At 46.2% G+C, this 19,441-nt stretch overlaps 1 protein-coding gene across 4 annotated transcripts; it reads left to right on the forward strand.

The window, feature by feature from the left end:
- The first annotated feature begins 713 nt into the window (after positions 1–713).
- On the forward strand, positions 714–18,205 carry LOC148523514 (torsin-1A-like). Of its 4 annotated transcripts, none has more exons than XM_088473098.1 (5): positions 714–934; positions 8,714–8,979; positions 11,053–11,228; positions 14,208–14,335; positions 17,112–18,205. In XM_088473098.1, the coding sequence occupies exons 1-5, from the start codon at positions 772–774 to the stop codon at positions 17,357–17,359; spliced, it is 981 nt and encodes a 326-aa protein (XP_088329224.1). In that variant the 5' UTR covers positions 714–771; the 3' UTR covers positions 17,360–18,205. The 4 variants fall into 4 exon arrangements, with proteins under 4 accessions (XP_088329224.1, XP_088329226.1, XP_088329227.1 ...); XM_088473100.1 differs by lacking the exon at positions 714–934 and adding an exon at positions 5,606–5,997; XM_088473101.1 differs by lacking the exon at positions 714–934 and adding an exon at positions 5,606–5,940.
- Positions 18,206–19,441: the final 1,236 nt, after the last annotated feature.

Genomic DNA, 19,441 nt, shown 5'->3' on the forward strand with positions numbered 1-19,441 from the left:
GCCGCACATGAGGAGTCATCAGATCACCCATGTGCAGAACGGCCGAAGCTTCTAAAGAATAAGTGAAATGATCACATTTCATGCGCAGCAGCAAATAATTGCTGAACTGCACGAACATCGGAATTGCGTGTATCTCTGAATAAGGCCCACACTCTCCATTGCCCTCATTCCTCTAAATGGGACTGATCCTGATTCCAATTCTATGCCAATATGCATGTAGTTGGCCGATGTTTTCAGCATCCGAGTCGCACGGCGCAATAATCCCGATTGTTACCACAGAGTGCAGAACGTATTTGGATGCAGGGAGTGTGGAATTTAGTGGGCATTCCTGGGAGGTGACGGGGTGGCTAGGCAGACGCGGGCGTATCGCTGACAGAGACTACATCCGTCACAACTGCAGACACACAGTACGCCATACTCAGTATGCCATAGGGCACGTGCAAGTTTCAATGGTGCTTTTAAAGACTCGCCGACATGGATTTGCACCACCGTATAATACTGCAAGTGGGCGTCTCACTATTTACAAAATCTGCGCATGACTCAGGCCCTGTCTTTCCTGTTACTGCACTAGTATAGCAAAAGTCTGCATTCAACGCCCTAAGTGTCCTTACTGTAGAAACGAAACTATACAGTAAATATTTGCTACTCCCTTTTCTGAGGTCACAGCTGAAACAAAATATGTATCAGGATGTAACACACAAATGTGACTTCCTCCTAGGACACGGGATCCTGCACTGGGACAGACAGCCTGGGCCATTATCTGAATCTACAATGGCTGTAGCTCAGGGGTTACATACTAGGACATGTGTCCTGCTCATGTTGCTGGTTCTACTCCTGAAACCTACTGTGACCTTTTCAAGCTTTTTCTCGACCAAGGGCTTGTACTGCAGCCTGATGGAGTGCTGTGAGGAGGAAAAGGAATTCAACAGCTTAGGTAAGCATGGGGAGATGTATCAAACCTTAGGGGGTGATGTATCAAAGCCCTACATGCCTACTTTTGAAAAAGCATTTCAGGGAGATTGTGAAGCAAACACCTATGAATGTGCGGTACAGTGGGCGTGTACTGCTACATCTAAGAGGCGTGTCATAAAAATGACTGACATCAAATGTAAACGAGACCCAAAGCTGTTAGTAAGATCTATATGTTGATGAAAACACACTGATACTTTTTCAGAAAATGCATGTAGCCATAGGGATCATTGCGCCTTATTATCAATGCAGGGAAATTATACTAATGATCCCGTTTGAATGTACATATCTCTGTTTTTTTTTATACAACAGCTACATAATGGGGTTAATGTGCAATCAGGGAGATAGTTAGACTCTTCAGGGAGATTGCTACTATTTCAGGGAGTCTCCCTGACAATGAAGGAGAGTTGGCAAGTACGTATGATCAAAGCTTGAAGAGCGATGAAGTGAAGAGAGATAAAGTACCAACCAATCAGCTCCTACCTGCAATTTTTCAAACTCAGGGCCTGATTCAGAGATGGCGCTCGCTTTGAATCAGGGCGTTTTTTTTTGGAGCGGTCTCCTGGCCGCTCGCATAGCTGTGGGTGACCACCCACAGCTATAGCGAGCGGCCAGGTTGATGGTCGCAATGGTCAAGACCATCGCGACCATCGGGCTTGCGACGATACCCCTGTGGTAGGGTCTCGTGGCCGCAAGCCCCAGAGAGCTTCTGGCTCTAATAGAGCCGGAAGCTCTCCCACTGACATCACTGGTGATGTCAGTGGGGCCGCCCACAAACGGCAGGCGTTCGCTTGGGAACACCTCCATTTGTGAACCCACCCCCAGGTTATGCCTACCAAATGGGGCGAGCTGTCACTCACCATCGACAGCTCGCCCCCTTTGGTGCGAAACCCGTAGCGACGAAGCACCCGGCGCTAGCCGGGTCTCGCACATTACCACGACCGAGCCGGCTCAGTCGAGCGCATGCCCAGTGGGCAAACATCGACCTCGTTGCGAGAGCTCAGCGCTTGCGACCGGGTCTGAATCAGGACCTCAGTCTGTATAATTACAGATAGACACTGATTGGTTGGTATTTTCTCTCTTCACATTTCTTTTTTGAAGCTTTGATAAATCTACCCCTTTCAGAGTTAAAGGGAGATGTACTAAGCTCTGGAAAGTGATAGGTTGGAGAGTGGTAAACTACCAACCACTCAGCTCCTAACTAACATCTTACAGCCTGTGTTTGAAAAATGACAGAAAGGAGCTGATTGGTTGGTAGTTTATCACTCTCCAATTTACTACTTTCCAGAGCTTAGTACATCTGTGCCTTAAAGTGGAGATATCATCCATAGCAAACAATCAGCTTCTAACTGTCATTTCATAGACTGTATTAGATAAATTATCCACTTTGGGCCTGATTGACGCAATAGTGATTTTTCCGCAGATCGAGTGATTGTTAGCCAGTGCGCATGCGTCATAGCCGCACTGAGCGTGTCCAGCGATTGTATTACAATTATGCTCGCACACAGGATTCATTCGTAAAGTGAGTGACAGGTAATCAGCATTTGGGGAAGGTAACAGGAAGTCGTTGAAAAGATGCAGGTGTGTCCTACCACTTAAACGCCATTACATTGGCGTGCATAAATTAGCCATTGTGATCTCCTACACAGCATGAGAGCTCTCTGTGTGTATTTGAGACAGGTCAGGGCAGCATGGATGGCCGTGCATCGATGTTACTGATATTTACGCTGGTACGCCACGTCGGACACAGATAAGAAGGCTGCAGTGGGCGTCCTTATGCTCAGGTAAGCTTTGGAATTATGGGCCTGATTCAACAGAGGATGCCGTTAATTTTTGGACGCAAATTCCTGATGTTCAGGAATCTGCACATGCGCCGAACCAGTAAGTGACCCCATGAGTCACTTAGCCGGCCGATGGTCTCGCAGATGATCCAATGTTGCATGACGCCTCCTGCTGTACAGTGGCGTAACAACGGTATTTGGAGCCCAAGGCAAATGAAAAAAATGTAGCCCCCTCTCTCCTATGTGCGCATGCCGAAGGCACGCGTGGTGAAAAATGGGCGTAGTCACAAGGGGCAAGGCCACTTAAAAATGGGGCGTGTCAACATGACACACACCCCTTTCTCTTCATTCTGAACATTCCTTTCCATTCTATATGCACCTTAATGCAGTGCCCCTTATACAGTCCGCCCTATGCAGTGCCTCCAGTAGTGGTCCCCCCTATGCAGTGCCCTTTAGATAGTGCCCTCAGTAGTAGTCCCCCCCAGTAGTGCCCCCAATAGTGGTCCTCCTAAGCAGTGCCGCCAGTAGTGGTGTGGTACCCCGGAATTAGGGGATCCCACTTCTGTATAAAGCTGTGCCAGCATAGGTAGTCATGAGTATTTCCAGTTTTTGTGTGTATATATATATATATATATATATATATATATGTAAGGGGAAAAGTGTTTAAATCACATAATGGTGTCAGAAAAGGTCTTGTATGAACTGTCCCTGCAATGGGAAAACTATGGTTCAGCCCGAGGCAAAATGGCCCTGTAACACTTGGGGTCCATGAGGATAGGACGCTACCAAGGGGCTGTAAATAGGGGAAAGACACCCCTGTTAGATGTTGGGGAAATGCAGACGCTAGGGCATGGGGCCAAGAGATGCGTTAGCATGGCCTCGAGGGAGAGAGCAGGAGAATAAAAGCCCAGAATGTGAGACGACTGGCAGTTGGCCCCAGGAGCAATGGCCGCAAACTGTTCCCTCCTGTTGCGCTGTGGGGACCTGAGAGAGAGAGACTGACAGCAGTTCCCTGTAGTAACGGTGTTGCAAAGAGGCTCCAATGCCTGCTTACCTGATAGAGACGGGGAGCAGGAGCGACGATCCGGAGGCAAGGAGAGACGTTGTTGTGGTCCGGAGGCTTCGTGGTGGCTGAGGGGACTTGGCAGCAGGAAGCGGAAGCCTGTCGGGGAGAAGGCACGGCTGAGGAGGGGACAGGAGGATCAGCATCTAGACAGAGGCAGGTCTATCCTGAGCCCTGTGGAGGTTGTGTCGGACACTGCAGGAACCGAGAGGAGACTAGGTCAGTCAGTCAGTCAGTCAGGTGGTAATAGACTTATTACACACCACCCTCCACAAATAACTATTAGCAGTGGCCAACAGTTAGGCAGCCGCAGCAGTCCCATCAGAGCAATACACGGCAGAAATCTCAGTAACATAGAGAGCCACCCGTAATCAGCAGCAAATTACAGTACAAAGGGATTATTCCACCTACTATTCCACCAAGCAGCGGATTTATACTGCTAAGCTGATTAGCAGGGGAGTCAGTGTAGAGAAAACAGCAGGACTTGATCAGATTGAGCCATAAAAAGACCCTTGTCAGACTCCAGGGACAGCTTCCGTGGTGCTCACACTCATAACTATAAGAGCAGACAGCCAGCCGATCGTGTGGCTGAGTAAACAGCAACAAACTTGCACCATAAATTACAGTAACAAAATGCCCTGGATTGTTGCCAAATTGTTGATACAGTAATCTAATCATAGAGGCTGTCAGTCAGGATTAATAAGGAGAGACAATTGCAACAGGAGCAAGTTCAGCTTGCGCAGCTTAATCTACTGTAGGTAGAGAAATCCCTATTAAAGACAGTTTAAAGTTGGTGTTCGCATTCAACAACCCGGGCAACGCAGTGTACACCAACAAGACTTTTGGGATACATTAGTTCATGAACTATTGTTTTTCTGGCCAGGAAATAGTTAGCATACAGGATAATTAATTAAAGACTGTTATTGCTTTTCAAGACTGTTTGATAAATACGCTGAGGGTATTGGTTATAAGCGTTTAAGATAAACTGTTGTTTGGAAAATATTGCATGGACTAATCTTTTTCCAATTAGCAGGAGAGGAATATTCATTGATTGCCAGGAGGCTGTGTTCCCGTATAATAAAATTTGATTTGTTGTTTTGTTATTGTGAATGGTAATAGTAATTGAACTTGTAATTCTCATTGTAAAAGTGCAAATTGACCAGAGACGCTTCTGTTATTCTAATAAATTACCAAGTACAATCATCCGAAGTCCAGTCTGCTTACCTCTTTACCTCTCTGTAAGTAAGGAAAGAACCCAGTTTAGGGGTGTTACAGTGGTCCCCCCAATGCAGTGCCCCCAGTAGTAGTCCCCCCAATAGATGCCCCCCCCGATGCAGTGACCCCAGTATTAGTCCCCAGTAGATGCCTCCCCCCCCGATGCAGTGCCCCCAGTAGTGCAGACACACAAGTGAAAAAAGCCAAACAACTTACCTGAATCCCCGCTCCGGCTCCTGCGCCCATCCGCACCTCAGTCTACCCGGGCTGGCATAATCTGCATTCAGGGAAAGACGTCATGACGTCTCTCCCGTAACCCACTGCAGGAGCCGGAAGGTGGGGCTCATGAGTGAGCTCCAGCCCGGCTCTTGCAGTGGGCACAGCAACAGCAGCCAATGAGAGTCTGTTGAAACACACACTTCGCACATGATGCAGCAATGTGTGTGTAAATGCACTGGCTAGCCTGAGCCCACTTCCCTCCCTTTGCCTTGTGCTATTGGGTAAGCGCTCAGGGGGATGCTGAATCAGACCCAATTTGCATATTTTCATAGTTGCATTCTGTGTGGAACACAGGGCCGGCCCTACCATTACGCGGGATACGCGGGATACGCGGCTGCTTATGGCGCCACATTGAGCAGGGCGCCGCAGACAGACACACAACGCCCCTGCAGTGAATTACATTGAGCCGGTGTCACTCACCCGATCGGTCTCCCCACCCACCCGGGGCACCCACTCTGATTGGCGCACAGACCCATGTGTCCCTCCCCTAGCCCTGTGTGTCACTCTCCCGCTTTGTCCCCGCGGCTGGCAGGCTGGCTCGGTGAGGTCCAATGGTGTCTCCCAGTACAGTCAGGGAGGGTCTGGCAGCTCAACAGCTACAGGATTTGGGAAGTGCACGCAGCTTATGTGGGGGTGAGCGCTGTGCAGCCGCCACTGCTGTAGTGAAGACAGCTGAGTCCCTGGAGTCCGGTATAGTATGGCTGATGTGTATGCGGTGTGCTGTGTGTGTGTGTGTGATTAGTGTTAGTGTGATTAGTGTGCCCTCACCATTCTCACCATCTGGCTCTTTAAGCACTGCAGGTTCCGCTTCCTCCATGAGAGTGACCTGCCTGGCTATAATTTACAGTCAGTACCTGGGGCCCCCAGAGACCTCATAATGTAATGGGGCCACAGAGGCTGTGGTGTGCACTGCAAATACAGAGTCTCTACACGTTTTACCTGTATTACAAATTACAATTAGTATTACTGATGCATCTTATGTGCTGTGATGCTAACAGTATGTGTAAATGATTGTGCTGGTGTTGCACAATGAGTTACTTGTGTTTGCTCAGATCACTAAGGCTGATGTTGTGGATGTGATAACATGAGGTGTCCCTGGTTTTCCTTTACAATGAGCTGTCTGATTATATAGCTGTCTCTAGGATGAGCTAATGGTGCACTCCCATATTTATTGTTTTTTTATAGACCCGTCCCGGTCCCTGTCCCTCTTTTTTTTTTTTTTTCAAACCCCAGCACCCAAGGGACTTGAAATCACATAGTCACATTTTTTTTCCAAAACCTTCTTATAATCCATTTGACAGTGGTAACCCCAAAAAGAAGTGTAGGGACTTCTATACACACACTTTCTGTCAAGGCTTTGCTTCATGTGAATTTTAGTATTCCCTGTAGTGTTCATGGACATCAACATCTAGTACTCAGTACATGTTTTGACAGGTATATGATGAATTAAGGACAATCTTTTAATGCTTTTTTGAGGGAGCAATTCAATTGTCGTTTTACCGAAACCTTGAATACAGCCGCATCACAGATCTTTCCTCATAGAGGTGCACAGGAAAATCTGCAAAGTTGCAGAACTGTAACAAGTGGTGATGTGCGCCGCCGCACATCGGTGCTAATTAAATATGTCCCTAAAAGTGAAATAAGTAAAAAAAAATAAAAAATTCAACACTAGTATGTGTATATCCACTTTGTCCCTCTTGTAGGCTAGGTATACATACTGGCTATAAAAAGTATTTGCCCCTTTGTCATTTTCACTTTTTTATTTGTTAACACAGTTGGATGCATTGTCCACAATCCCTCTCCCACGGGCTCTGTCTGGGTCCTGAATCTGACAATGTGCACGTGTGCTGTCAGCTTCCCCAGAGGAGTCTTTCACAAATGTGAGAGACGCCTCCAATATGCTGGGGAAGTAGCTAGCAGGGAAAGCAGTTATCGCTACCGCTGTCCCTGCGAGTTAACTTTAGTACATAGTGGGGATATATGAAAATATCCATAGCAATAGAGACTGTTAATAATCATGGCAGTGCCACGATTATTAATACATAGGCCCATAGTGCCTTAACTTTATATGTATATAATTTAATTTATTCCACAAAGGGGCACCACAATCTATATTTGCTTACCAAAAAAATTAGGCTTGGGCCGGCCCTGGTGGAACACTCAAATAAGCAGCAGGGTGGCAGCAACCAAAGTTTAGGTGCTGTTGTAGGGAGTATAAGATAGTGTAAGGGAAAGGAGAAGCACATGAAAGGAAGAGGGCCCTGCTCATTTGCTAGAAAGCATTTTATACCCACATTTCTAGATGCTCTTTGTTATCGCGGCCACATAGTAATAGGGAATAGCTGTGTGGTAACTAAAGAGTGTGTTCTGTGACGTTGTAGGATGCTGCTATTAGATAAAGGCCTGACACTCATGTCTGTGGGCCTGATTCAGCAGTGCACTGATGAACACAGATTCCCGATGTTTGGGAATCTGCACAGGCGACAAACCCGTTCTGCGCATTTGCAGAACGGGTCTGCGAGTTTGCTTGCAAACTGGCAGCAGACTGTCAGTGATTGACAGTGTGCTGCCGTTTGGGGGCGGCGACAGCCTCCGTTACCCGAAACGGAGGCGTGTCGCCGCCGTTGGGGGAGGAGGAAATCTCTGTCACCCAATGTAGATCCTGGCCTCTCCCTCTAAACTGCGGTGGCCGGCTGCAGGCCGATGGTATGCAGATTAACCGATGCTGCGTTGAACAATGCAGCTCAGTTTAGTAATGAACAGGGGGCGTGATGCATCTTGTGCATTGCCATATCTACAAAGGATCGCAATTGCAAATCTGCCTGATTGCATCTTTGCATTTACGATCCTTACAGAATCATGCCTTATGTCTGCAATTTTCTTCTTGTTGCTGTGCAATGTCTATCTTAGAGCTGCTAGCATGCCCGCCAAGAGCCGCCATGGGCCCGGGTACTGATTGTGGTATGCAGCCTAATCGCGGGCGGCGTGACCACGTCCCTTAGGAGAAAAAAAATACTATTGCAATGCTGCGTGCCAGAGAGGGGGGAGCTGTGAGCACCTCAACCCAGTGCAAATCCAGGGGGGGCGCGATCAGCGTGATAGCCCCTCCCCACAGGCAGAGGAGACCGCTGCTGCTCAGTGGCAGCGAGCAGTCTCCCTGCTCCCACTGCAGCCCAGCACACAGCAGAGTGTGTTGGGTTGCTGACAGATAAGAGGGAGGGGGGATGGCATTGGACCTGAGCCCTGCTTCTCCAACAAGCCCGGGTCCGGGTATTTAGTACCCGCTCCCCCTCCCCTCCTCTCCACCCTTGGCTGCTAGCGTCCTTCTTAGAATAAGTATTCATCTTCAGATCACACAGCTATATAAAGTGCCTTCATTTTTTTCTTTTTGTCTTTTTCTTTCCAGCTTTGCAGACAGACCTGAGTAACAAGCTTATTGGGCAGCCCCTGGCTCATCATGTAATCTTACGAGCAGTGTCAGGATTTATGAAGAATAAAAACACCAAGAAACCACTGACCTTATCACTACACGGCTGGACCGGGACAGGGAAGAACTTTGCTAGCAAAATAATTGCAGAGAATATCTATGAGCTGGGAATGAAAAGCAAATCTGTCCACCTCTTTGTGGCTACAGCGCATTTCCCACATAAAGAATTGATCTCTCTGTACACGGTACTTTTACAAACTGCAAATTGTACATAATACATGAAAATGTTAGATTCTTCATATCTAGGGATCAATGATCATATCATGGGAGTATTATCACCTGAAGGGGCCCATGTACAGCCCCCTCCTCTAAGCAGCGGGCTGCCCCACATCTTGCCTTGTATACTAATCACAGTCAGTGTTAGTCGAGCAGATTAGTTAAAGCTCAAGAAATAGGGGCCCTGATTCAGAGCCGGACGCTCTGACAGAGCGCTCGCTCTGAATCAGGGCGTCTTTTTTTTTTTTTTGGAGCGGCCAGCTAATGCGAGCGGCCAGGATGATGGTCGCGGTGGTCAAGACCATTGCGACCTTCGGGCTTGCGACGAGACCCTTGTGGTAGGGTCTCGTGGCCGCAAGCCCCAGAGAGCTTTCGGCTCAAACAGAGCCGAAAGCTCTCCCACTGACATCACTTGTGATGTCAGTGGGGCCGCCCCCAGACGGTAGGCGTTCTCATGGGAACGCCTCCATCTGGGCAGCCACCCCCCTGGCTCGCCCACCAAAGGGGGCGTGCTGTCACTCAAGATCGACAGCACGCCCCCTTAGGTGCAAGACCCGGAACGACGGATTGCCCGCCGCTATACGGGTCTCGCGCATGCGCACGACGCTCCGCTCTGGGCCACCATCGACCCGGGTGAGAGCGCTCAGCGCTTGCGACCGGGTCTGAATCAGACCCAGGGTTCAATTGGTCCAGAATATTAGTAGACTTTCACAACACAGCTCTAGTATTATCCAGACTCACACATACAATTCTTTAGCATTATATGCATTAGGATAACTAAATTTTGGCCATACTATTTCCACCTGCATACCATGGTATTGCTTATGTTTTTTAATGTTATATGTGTAATTGTTTTATTGCAATAAATATAAATATTTTCAAACCAGCAGCTGTGGTATTAACGCTCCCATTATATATTTTTTTTACCCTAATGTCGACATTCTGAGAATGTTGGGATTTCATGTGTCGACATTGTGAGCATGTCGACATTTTGCCTGTTGACATTGTGATTGTCAACCTTCTGACTGCATCCCAACATTTTAGTTGATCAGTATGTTCAAATTTACCAGGGTACTGTGTTTGGGCTCCTAAACAACCCTCCACAAGATTAGAGTCTAATAGGATATTACCACAGAAAGCGAAAATATTTTATATGACCTGGACGTGCAACTGTGCAAAGTGGTATCATCTGGTTGCTCGGCCTAGTATCCAAATAACTGTTGAATTTATCCATCTATGTACAAGTTGCAGATCCAGTTACTGGGCAGTTGTGGTCACTTTGCATCTTTAGGAGTAAATTTACTAACGGTCAGTTTAGAGCGATTTAAAATCGATCTAAATTGATGAACATCAACAGGCTATACGCATATTTTTTACATTAATTGAAATTAAGACTCTACAGATGATAAATATGCAGATTTTGCAGTTGGAAAGCCCGTCGATGTTAATCGATTAGATCGATTTTAAATCGCTCTAAATCGACCTTTAGTAAATGTACCCCTTAATGTATTTAGCAAGATAAGGGATTCTAAAGCGACTGTGGAATATTTTGTTTCTGCATATTCATTGTGTTTGCAATTTTCTGTGCATGCCTTATACACGGCAAACCTCTGAAGACTTAGGGGGGAATTCAATTAGCAGCTGTAAATTACATCAGGCCAATTGTTCCCAGGGAGCTATTCAATTAGCCCCAATGGCAGCCCGCAGGCTGCAGTTAATGAGGATTTTTTTTTACGGGTCTGTTCAGACCCGTAAATAAATCCTAATACCAAGTGCGTAAACTCAAGGAACACTGTGAGTTTTATTACTGTACTGTAAAACGTTTGTCACTCTAGATCAGCAGCTCTAAACCAAGGGTACTTGTTGTTGTGATGTTGTAGGGTTCGTGAAAAATTTCTGTACAGGTGGCCAAGACATCCCGGTGATAATTAGACACTGGGGTGCCTAATCATCATCATCAAAGGCCGTTTTTCCTATTCTTGTCTAAAATGAGTAACTGAATATTTGAAATGAATCCTAAATATACGATCTCTCTGTGACAGGACCAGTTACAGTCCTGGATTCGAGGAAACGTCAGTAAATGTGCTCGTTCCATATTTATATTTGATGAGATGGACAAGCTTCACCCTGGTCTTATTGATGCCATCAAGCCTTTCCTGGACTGTTATGAGCATCTTGATGGAGTATCTCACAGTAAAACCATATTTATTTTCCTCAGGTACTGGACACACAGTTACATTTCAATGGCTGCAAAAATGAATATATAGAAATCTCACCATTTTCTAAAATGTTATGACTACTCCATAAAATGAATATTAATCTTTTCTCACACCTAATAAAACATATTAAGGTTCCAGTGCTTCTCATTAATTTCTGCATTCAATAAATTGCAGCGGAGCACAGGTCACTTACTTCCTGTATTAAGCATTTTATATATTCGAAAAACACTAAAAATACTAGAGAATAAAGAATGATACACTATAGCCAAAAATGAAGTAAGATCAGTGACGGCAGCCATTTTGTCGATTCCAATTATGTATTGTGTCATTATTTAAGAGTGACTTACTGAGCAGAAATACAGTATTGTAGATACAGAAAGATAAATATATCAACGGGCGGCCAGCGAGTAACAGTAGACTATCTTTGAAGCGATACAGTATTGTTACAATTTCCAGTCAGATCTACAAAGTTTGGCAGAATGTTTTTCAGGGGAACAGTATGAAAAACTGGAATGTTAGATTGGTCCTTGTTCTGGGCCTGATTCAGAGGTGGACTTGCTGTGTCCCCTGGTGCGTCTGTTTGCGGAGTTATGGCGGTGATACAATGTGAATGCTAGTTTCTGCCTTCCCTTGGTGTAGTAGTCTTCTTCTGAATGAGCAAGTCCTGAAACAGCACTTTCATTGTCTCTGCATGATGTAATACTGACAGCGATTCTCCGCACGCACACACCACCATCAATCGCGTGCATCATCAACACTTGCACCAGCTCTATGGGAGGTGCAGTTTCTCTGTCTGAGCATGGCCTCTGTGGCTGCAGCTTTGTGTCTGAGAATGCAGCCACTTACACTGACACGCTCGAGACACTTCTATAACCTGTTGGAAATGTATGTGCAGTCTTAATGTTTGGCAGAATACTGTACACACCAGTGGTTAATTCTGTAGGCAATGACCAGTAAAGTTACTTAACCAGGCTCTGTGGTTTATTGTTGTAGATGTATTGTACAGCCATACTCACTGTTGTAATACACACTCTGGAAGGAGCAGAGCAGGGGCACAGAGAGCTTACCAGCCAGTGACTCCCCTCTGTAGGGTAGCAGTGCAGGGTCTGGAATACTGGACACAGAGGGTAATTACACAGGTCCCTGTAGCGAGAGGATGACATCCGTCCTCCACCATGATGCTCATACACAGTGGCAAGATGGTGCTGTGCATTGGCAGATACACTATCGGTAGTCATCTTGGTTAGGGAACCAAACTTCCCTAGAGGAGCCATTTTGTTGGAGACTGCGCAGTAGCACACTCCACTACTAACAATAACATGCCCATGAGATTAATTTTCTTTTCCAACCACCTCCCAGTCTCCACCCAGAAAAGCCCATCACTTTGCTGCCCATGTCTTATACCACCTGCCCTAATTGCAACAGCACCTTTGTGCATACACTATGTATAATCTTGCATTATAGGTGTTGTCAGGATTTTTGGTGCATGTAAGAGGCTAAAGAAAGGATTTTGTTTTTGGGAAGTGCTTCATTAATGACCTAATTAAATTATAGAGGAGATTTTTAGAAACAATTTATTTTGTCTGGTATTACTACCTTGCAGCTCTGGGGCCTCTGTGTTAAATGAATACAACTATGATACAACCTGGGCCTGATGTTGGACGCAGTGGAGCGATTGTTTTTGCTACTGCACATGTCCCGTTTGTCTTCGTTGCAGGGAGCAGTGTATTGTATATGTAGTGGGCGTTCTTGGGCGGTGACTGGGAGGTGCCTGAAATGCTCACCAAAAAAATGGTCCATTTGATGGGCGTGTTATGTGAGTTTTGCAGTGTGTCAGTGAAAGGGGCACACAGCTGCACACATACACGCCCGGAGAAACTGCACGGTGTGACCTGATGGCGGCATCTTAGGACGCACCAATTGGTATAACTGCATGTACAGATGATGAAAGTATGCATCTCAGTCCTTGCACATTTGGCCACACAGGTATACACAAGGCAAGGTGTTTGTAGCAGGCATTTGTATAAGGTCGCATATGGGTGACCGGCAATAGACACTGCTGTGTGCACTACTGGTTACACCTCTGAATCAGGCCTTCTGTGAGGACTTTACATGCTCTTTATTTGTCTGCTGGGTTTCTTACATTTGCTCTGGTTTCTTACTGTGGTATAAAACATGCTAATATGTAAAAGGCTGTCCTGAAAAGCACAGCAGGAAGAAAAGTACTGCAGCGTTAAATGTTGCCGAGGGCATGTATGAACAAATAACTTCGTCATCAGAAGGTAGTCACTAAAATATTTAATCATTAAAGTATTTACTAAAATTAGTATTTTGTCATGCTTAGTGACAATGTGATCATTGTTTTCCTGGTCAACATCAATAAAGTATGTATAATGGGTATTGGGTGTGCAGTGCACCCAGCTCTGTGAGTCAATGGAGCTCTCTTTGGTGGTATGTAAAGCAGGGTACACAGACGGTGTGTAGCCAGCGTCGGCAGATGCGACTGCACGATAGGTCGGGTGGTCCGTACTCACTGCACGATTAGGTGTACGACCACCCAATATTTCGTTCCCCCACCGGATCTACAGAGGAACGGCACACGGAAGCATGCTATCGTGCATAGACACTGGATGATGTGGACGATTTGTCATTCTGATAAAATGACAAATCGTCCAATATATCGTCTTGTGTGTACCCAACTTAGGGGAACTCAGGCCAGTCAGTGCTACTGACCACTTCCAAAGAGTGCGCTAGAAATATGCGGCCTGCAGAGAAGATAGTAAGGACTTTAGCACAGTGCCGGAATCTTTGCTATTTTCTGCACTGGTGCCAGCAACATATGTACATGTATATTTCTAAGAGGAGAAGGTCAAAAAGTATGCAATATATTATTTTATTGATAAATAAGTATTACTTAACAGTTTTACTATTATTATTATTTTCTAAACAATAAAGTTTTCAACTCTGTTTTCTTTCAGCAACGCAGGAGGTGATCTGATCAACAGGGAGATGCTGGCATACTGGCAGTCGGGAAAGGAGAGAGAGGATTTACAGTTACACCATATGGAGACTGTGCTCTCCCTAGGACTATTCAACAACAAAAACAGTGAGTACAGCAGCTATATGCTGCATTTGGGCAGAGGCTGTAACACTGTGATCACAGGAGCATATATGTGATACGTTAGAACAGAAGTGACCGTAGTGATCTCTAAGCACTTTAAAACCTGAGAAATTCTGGGTTGCTGATATCGTTTATAACCAGAAAAAGGGTTACAAAGCCGTTTCTAATTTGGGGAGACTACATACCACAGTGAGCCATAAGCGTATAATATCCGAATGGAGAACAGTAGTAAATCTACCTAGGACTGGGTGGCCCGACTGCATTTTTCCAAGGGAGAAGTGTAAAATTAGTCAGGAAATCTCAAGGAATCCTAAAACACACTGGGCGATATATAGGTCTGTGAATTATGGCCCTCATTCAGAGGTGGTCGCAAGAAACGACCGCTCGTTCTGAATGAGGGCGGCCGCTTCTTTTTTTTTTTAAGTGCGGCCTCCTGGTCGCTAGCTAAGCTGTGGGTTACCACCCACAGCTTAGCGACCGACCAGGGTGATGGTCACGATGGTCAAGACCATCGTTACCATCGGGGCTTGCGACGAGACCCTAAGGTTGGGTCTCGGCAAGCGCAAGCCCCAGGGAGCTTCCTGCTCTGATCGAGCAGGAAGCTCCCCACTGACATCATTGCTGATGTCAGTGGGGCCGTCCACAAACGGCAAGCGTTCCATCGGGAACGCCTCCATTTGGCCGGCCACCTCCCCTGCCCAGCTCCCAAATGGGGCAAGTTGTCATTCAACATCGACAGCTCGCCCCCATTGGTGCGAGACCCATAGCAACGGTGCGCCCGTCGCTAGCCAGGTCTCGCGCATGCGCACGTCGGAGCCAGCTCTGACGTGCGCATGCCCCCTGGGTCAACATCGACCTGGTTGCGAGCGCTCAGCGCTTACGACCGGGTCTGAATGAGACCCTATGTCTTTCACAGACATATTACATCTGCTCTACAGCACAGCTGATGGGCGATATATCTGCAGCACAGCAGATGGGCGATATATCTGCAGCACAGCAGATGGGCGATATATCTGCAGCACAGCAGATGGGCGATATATCTGCAGCACAGCAGATGGGCGATATATCTGCAGCACAGCAGATGGGCGATATATCTGCAGCACAGCTGATGGGCTATATATCTGCAGCACAGCTGATGGGCGATATATCTGCAGCAAAGCAGATGGGCGATATATCTGCAGCACAGCTGATGGGCGATATATCTGCAGCACAGCAGATGGGCGATATATCTGCAGCACAGCAGATGGGCGATATATCTGCAGCACAGCAGATGGGCGATATATCTGCAGCACAGCTGATGGGCGATATATCTGCAGCACAGCTGATGGGCGATATATCTGCAGCACAGCTGATGGGCGATATATCTGCAGCACAGCTGATGGGCGATATATCTGCAGCACAGCTGATGGGCGATATATCTGCAGCACAGCTGATGGGCGATATATCTGCAGCACAGCAGATGGGCGATATATCTACAGTTACATCGGTACATTTTGCTGTGTGTACGGGCGGTCACCTGCTGCAGGGACCACCAGTGATTGACATCTCAGCTGGGCGGGCAAATTCAAATGCCCGCCCAGTTGTAATGTAAGTGCTGACACATCGATCGGTAAGAGGTGGCGAGTCGGCAGAGATCTGCCTGCCGTGTACCCAGCTTTTAGGTAAGGTCAGTGTACAGTATATGATTCCATAGAAAGTGGAAACTTGGCACCATGGGTGCAAAGTTTATAAATAAAATAAATTCTTTGCAGGTGAACTACTGGTCCCAGCAAGGCTGCCAGGGCATGATGACACTTAAAAAACCATAAGTGCCAGCATGCCTGTTGGCACCTGTAAAAAAAATATATTAAAACAGAGACAGTACTCATATACAGTAATACAAAGTCCTCGTTTACCCGTTTATTACTTACTCAATCCAATGGGATAGGTTCTCTTCGATCCATGAAGGACTCCAGAGTACTTACAATAAAAACATGATAGACAACATGACATGTCCCTTTTGGGACCCCACCAAGAGAGGTCACTTGCAGACACTCTCCATAGGCACAGCCCTATTTATTCCTATGCAGAGGGCCCTTACTGCCCCAGGCCCGTCTATTGTTTACCGAGTTATTCTGGCACATTTCTGGAAACTTTTCAACTCCCTTTCTGGCAAGTTCTATGTTTAACATTAGAAACCGCTGGTAGGCGAGTGACGTCGCAGAAAAAACTCAATCATTGCTGAGGAAAATATCTATGTAGTATTTTATGTCAGCATACAGTATATGTGATATTTACTCTATTTTATATGGAGTGTGGAATTGTAGTCTTCACTGGTCACTGCAGCACTTCTTGTCCCAATTCTCTGTTTCCCGCAGTAATTTAGTAATCCTGTATAATTGGTAACCTTCAAATATATATTTTTTTACTGTACTTCTATGTAAATTGATTGCTAAGTAGCTTTTTTATCACAATATTGTGCAGGTTTCAAAATTACTTCAGAACTGAAAACAGAGGAAGCATTCACAACAAACTGGAGCTCAGGGATTTTAGACAAACAGATTACACAATCTCAGTGCTATTCTTGTTACACTTCGGTGTAAGGCAGTGACATAAAGAGGTGTCATTTTTACTGGCGGGTCCCAAACTTACAATTGTCTATAAAAATAAGACAGTTGGCAACCACATACACCTCTGGCTTCTGCAATAGACACCCTAGTTTACTCCACAGACACCTGATCTAATATATAGTTGCTCTGTTTTTATTTGTATTTATCTGCAGATGGATTTTGGCACAGCAGCCTGATTGAAAGGAACCTCGTTGACTACTTCATACCCTTCCTGCCGCTGGAGCTCAGACATGTGAAACAATGCATCATGGCGGAATTAAGAGAACGTGGACTAAAAGAGGATGAAAAGCTGGCTTTACGGGTTGCTAAAGAGATGGTTTATTTCCCAAAAGAAGAAAAAATATTCTCTGTAAATGGCTGTAAAGCTGTGTTGACTAAACTGGACTATTATCTTTGCTGATATGTCTCTGTGCCACCAACATAGTCCACACTAATGGCTCTGCAGATACAGACTACTCTCCTCATTATATCGTTCCTCTCAATTCTCCAGGGTGTGATTTGGGAACATTTCTAATCACACTGAGGGCCTGAATCACAGATGGACGGCAGGAGGTGTCTTTAGGAAACAGCCACCTCCTTCCGGCATCTGCGTGATCCCAGCTCTGTGAGCGAGGTTGCAGCCTAGTATTACCATCAGAACAATCAGTTGCGATTGTTGTCCCTTTGTCCAGGCTGTGGTAGCTGAAGCTCCCCACAGCCTGAAAGGGTCCTGGCGGCTTGTGAGGCCAGGAAGTCTGCGTCTATGGATGCAGACTCTGGCCTCCGCACTCCCAGAAAATGGGGGTGACACTCCCCTGTTTCCGGGAATGCAGGACATCCTTGCCTCCGCACCGCCCCCCAAACTCTTCTACCTGTCGATCAGGCAGTGGCTTGGGGGAACTCCATGTGGTATCGAAGGGCACATTTTGCACATGCTCAGAATTGGTCCTTCGCACGCACAGAGTAGAAAACATCGGAGATGTGCACTAGCCATCAGGTTAGCGTACATCTCTGAATCAGGCCTTGAAAAGCTGTTACATATTTACCTCCACATCTCAGGGATATGCCAGCCTTGCGTCTTGCCTTGTCAGTGTAATAAGGCTGAAATAATTCTGTGCCCTCCTATTGGTTCATGTCTCCTTTATCTTGTTCTGCCTAAGCTCCTGCTCTGTGCTCTTGCTTTGCATATGAATTTGTATTGTCGCAGAGGACATTTCGGTATGGAATGTATATTTTTGTTAGCACAATATAAAACCACTTTATTTCATTTCCGTTTCTAGTTGTAGACATAAGACAGATTGTTTTACCAGCAACATGCTCCAGCCTAACACTGGTCTAAAGGTGGATACACACGTTAGGATATATCGGCCGATTTTGCGATCTGCAACAGATCACAACATCCATATAGTATAGTGTTTATGGGCAAGTCCAGCCAATTTGAATTGAGTGGTTCCATCATCCCATCTCATGTGCTGCATATCAGATGGGACGATACCACGAATGATGCGGCGTTGTTACATGAAGAATTTTAACAATATATATTGCATCGCCATCAAGGCGGATCATCTAGTGTTCGGTGATACAATATATCATTACATTGCTTCGCCATGTCGCCCCATCATTCAGGTGTGTGTGCAGCTTATGACTGGAGATATATCAAACCTTTGAGAAAGATAAAGTGGAGCGATGAGGGATACCTCCAGGATCATTAAACAGGTGGTACAACATGTGCCAGCCATCTCTGCTCTGTTTCACCCAGAGGGGTTTCAGTTCCCGTTGAATCAATGGGGAATATCAGACATCAACATAATGACATCTCACACAACCACAGATTCCACTCTTCTGTTCCAGGACAAAAGACCCGACAACTCTTGTGCCCAATGCCATGGTAGGTAACTGGAATTTTCTGCTCATTTACATATTACTACCTCTAACAATGTTACCATGGAGTTCTGAAAAAGCACGAGAAGGTCAGCGTCATCCTCATGACACCAGATCCATTCCAGTGATGTGGCGGCCGGACTCCAATGTGCATGCTATCCGCATATATTGGTAGTGTGTATCATGGGGGGCCTCGTAAGTCAGAGTCAGCAGGGGGATGGGGGTTTAAAAAAAGGCTTCCAGAGAAGATAATGTGCAGAGAACCAGATTTGAGAGTCCGTATTACAGCAGGTGCTAACAATCACAGTGATTGTAGGAAGAATGGACCATGTCACGTCCAAAATGAATTGTGGACCCGGACTGGGTGAAGGGGAGTCCTTGCGAGCAGTTTCTTGATATTGGAATGAAGCTGGATGAAGTGGATAGCTATTCATGGCTGTCTCTGCCTTTGCTGGAGGAAGCGGAGGATGAAGACCAATAAGAAAAAAAGAAATTAACCCCTCCGGAGTAATCTGAGCATGACTCCTGGAGAAGCTGGAGTGCAGGAACTACAGTGTGTACGGGTGCTGGCTGGGAACGCTAGTGGAGGAGGCTCTGTAGGTGGCAGTATCAGTCACCGGAA

Source organism: Taudactylus pleione, unplaced genomic scaffold (assembly GCF_031769625.1).
Source record: "Taudactylus pleione unplaced genomic scaffold, aTauple2 ptg000130l, whole genome shotgun sequence".
Lineage (NCBI taxonomy): Eukaryota > Metazoa > Chordata > Amphibia > Anura > Myobatrachidae > Taudactylus > Taudactylus pleione.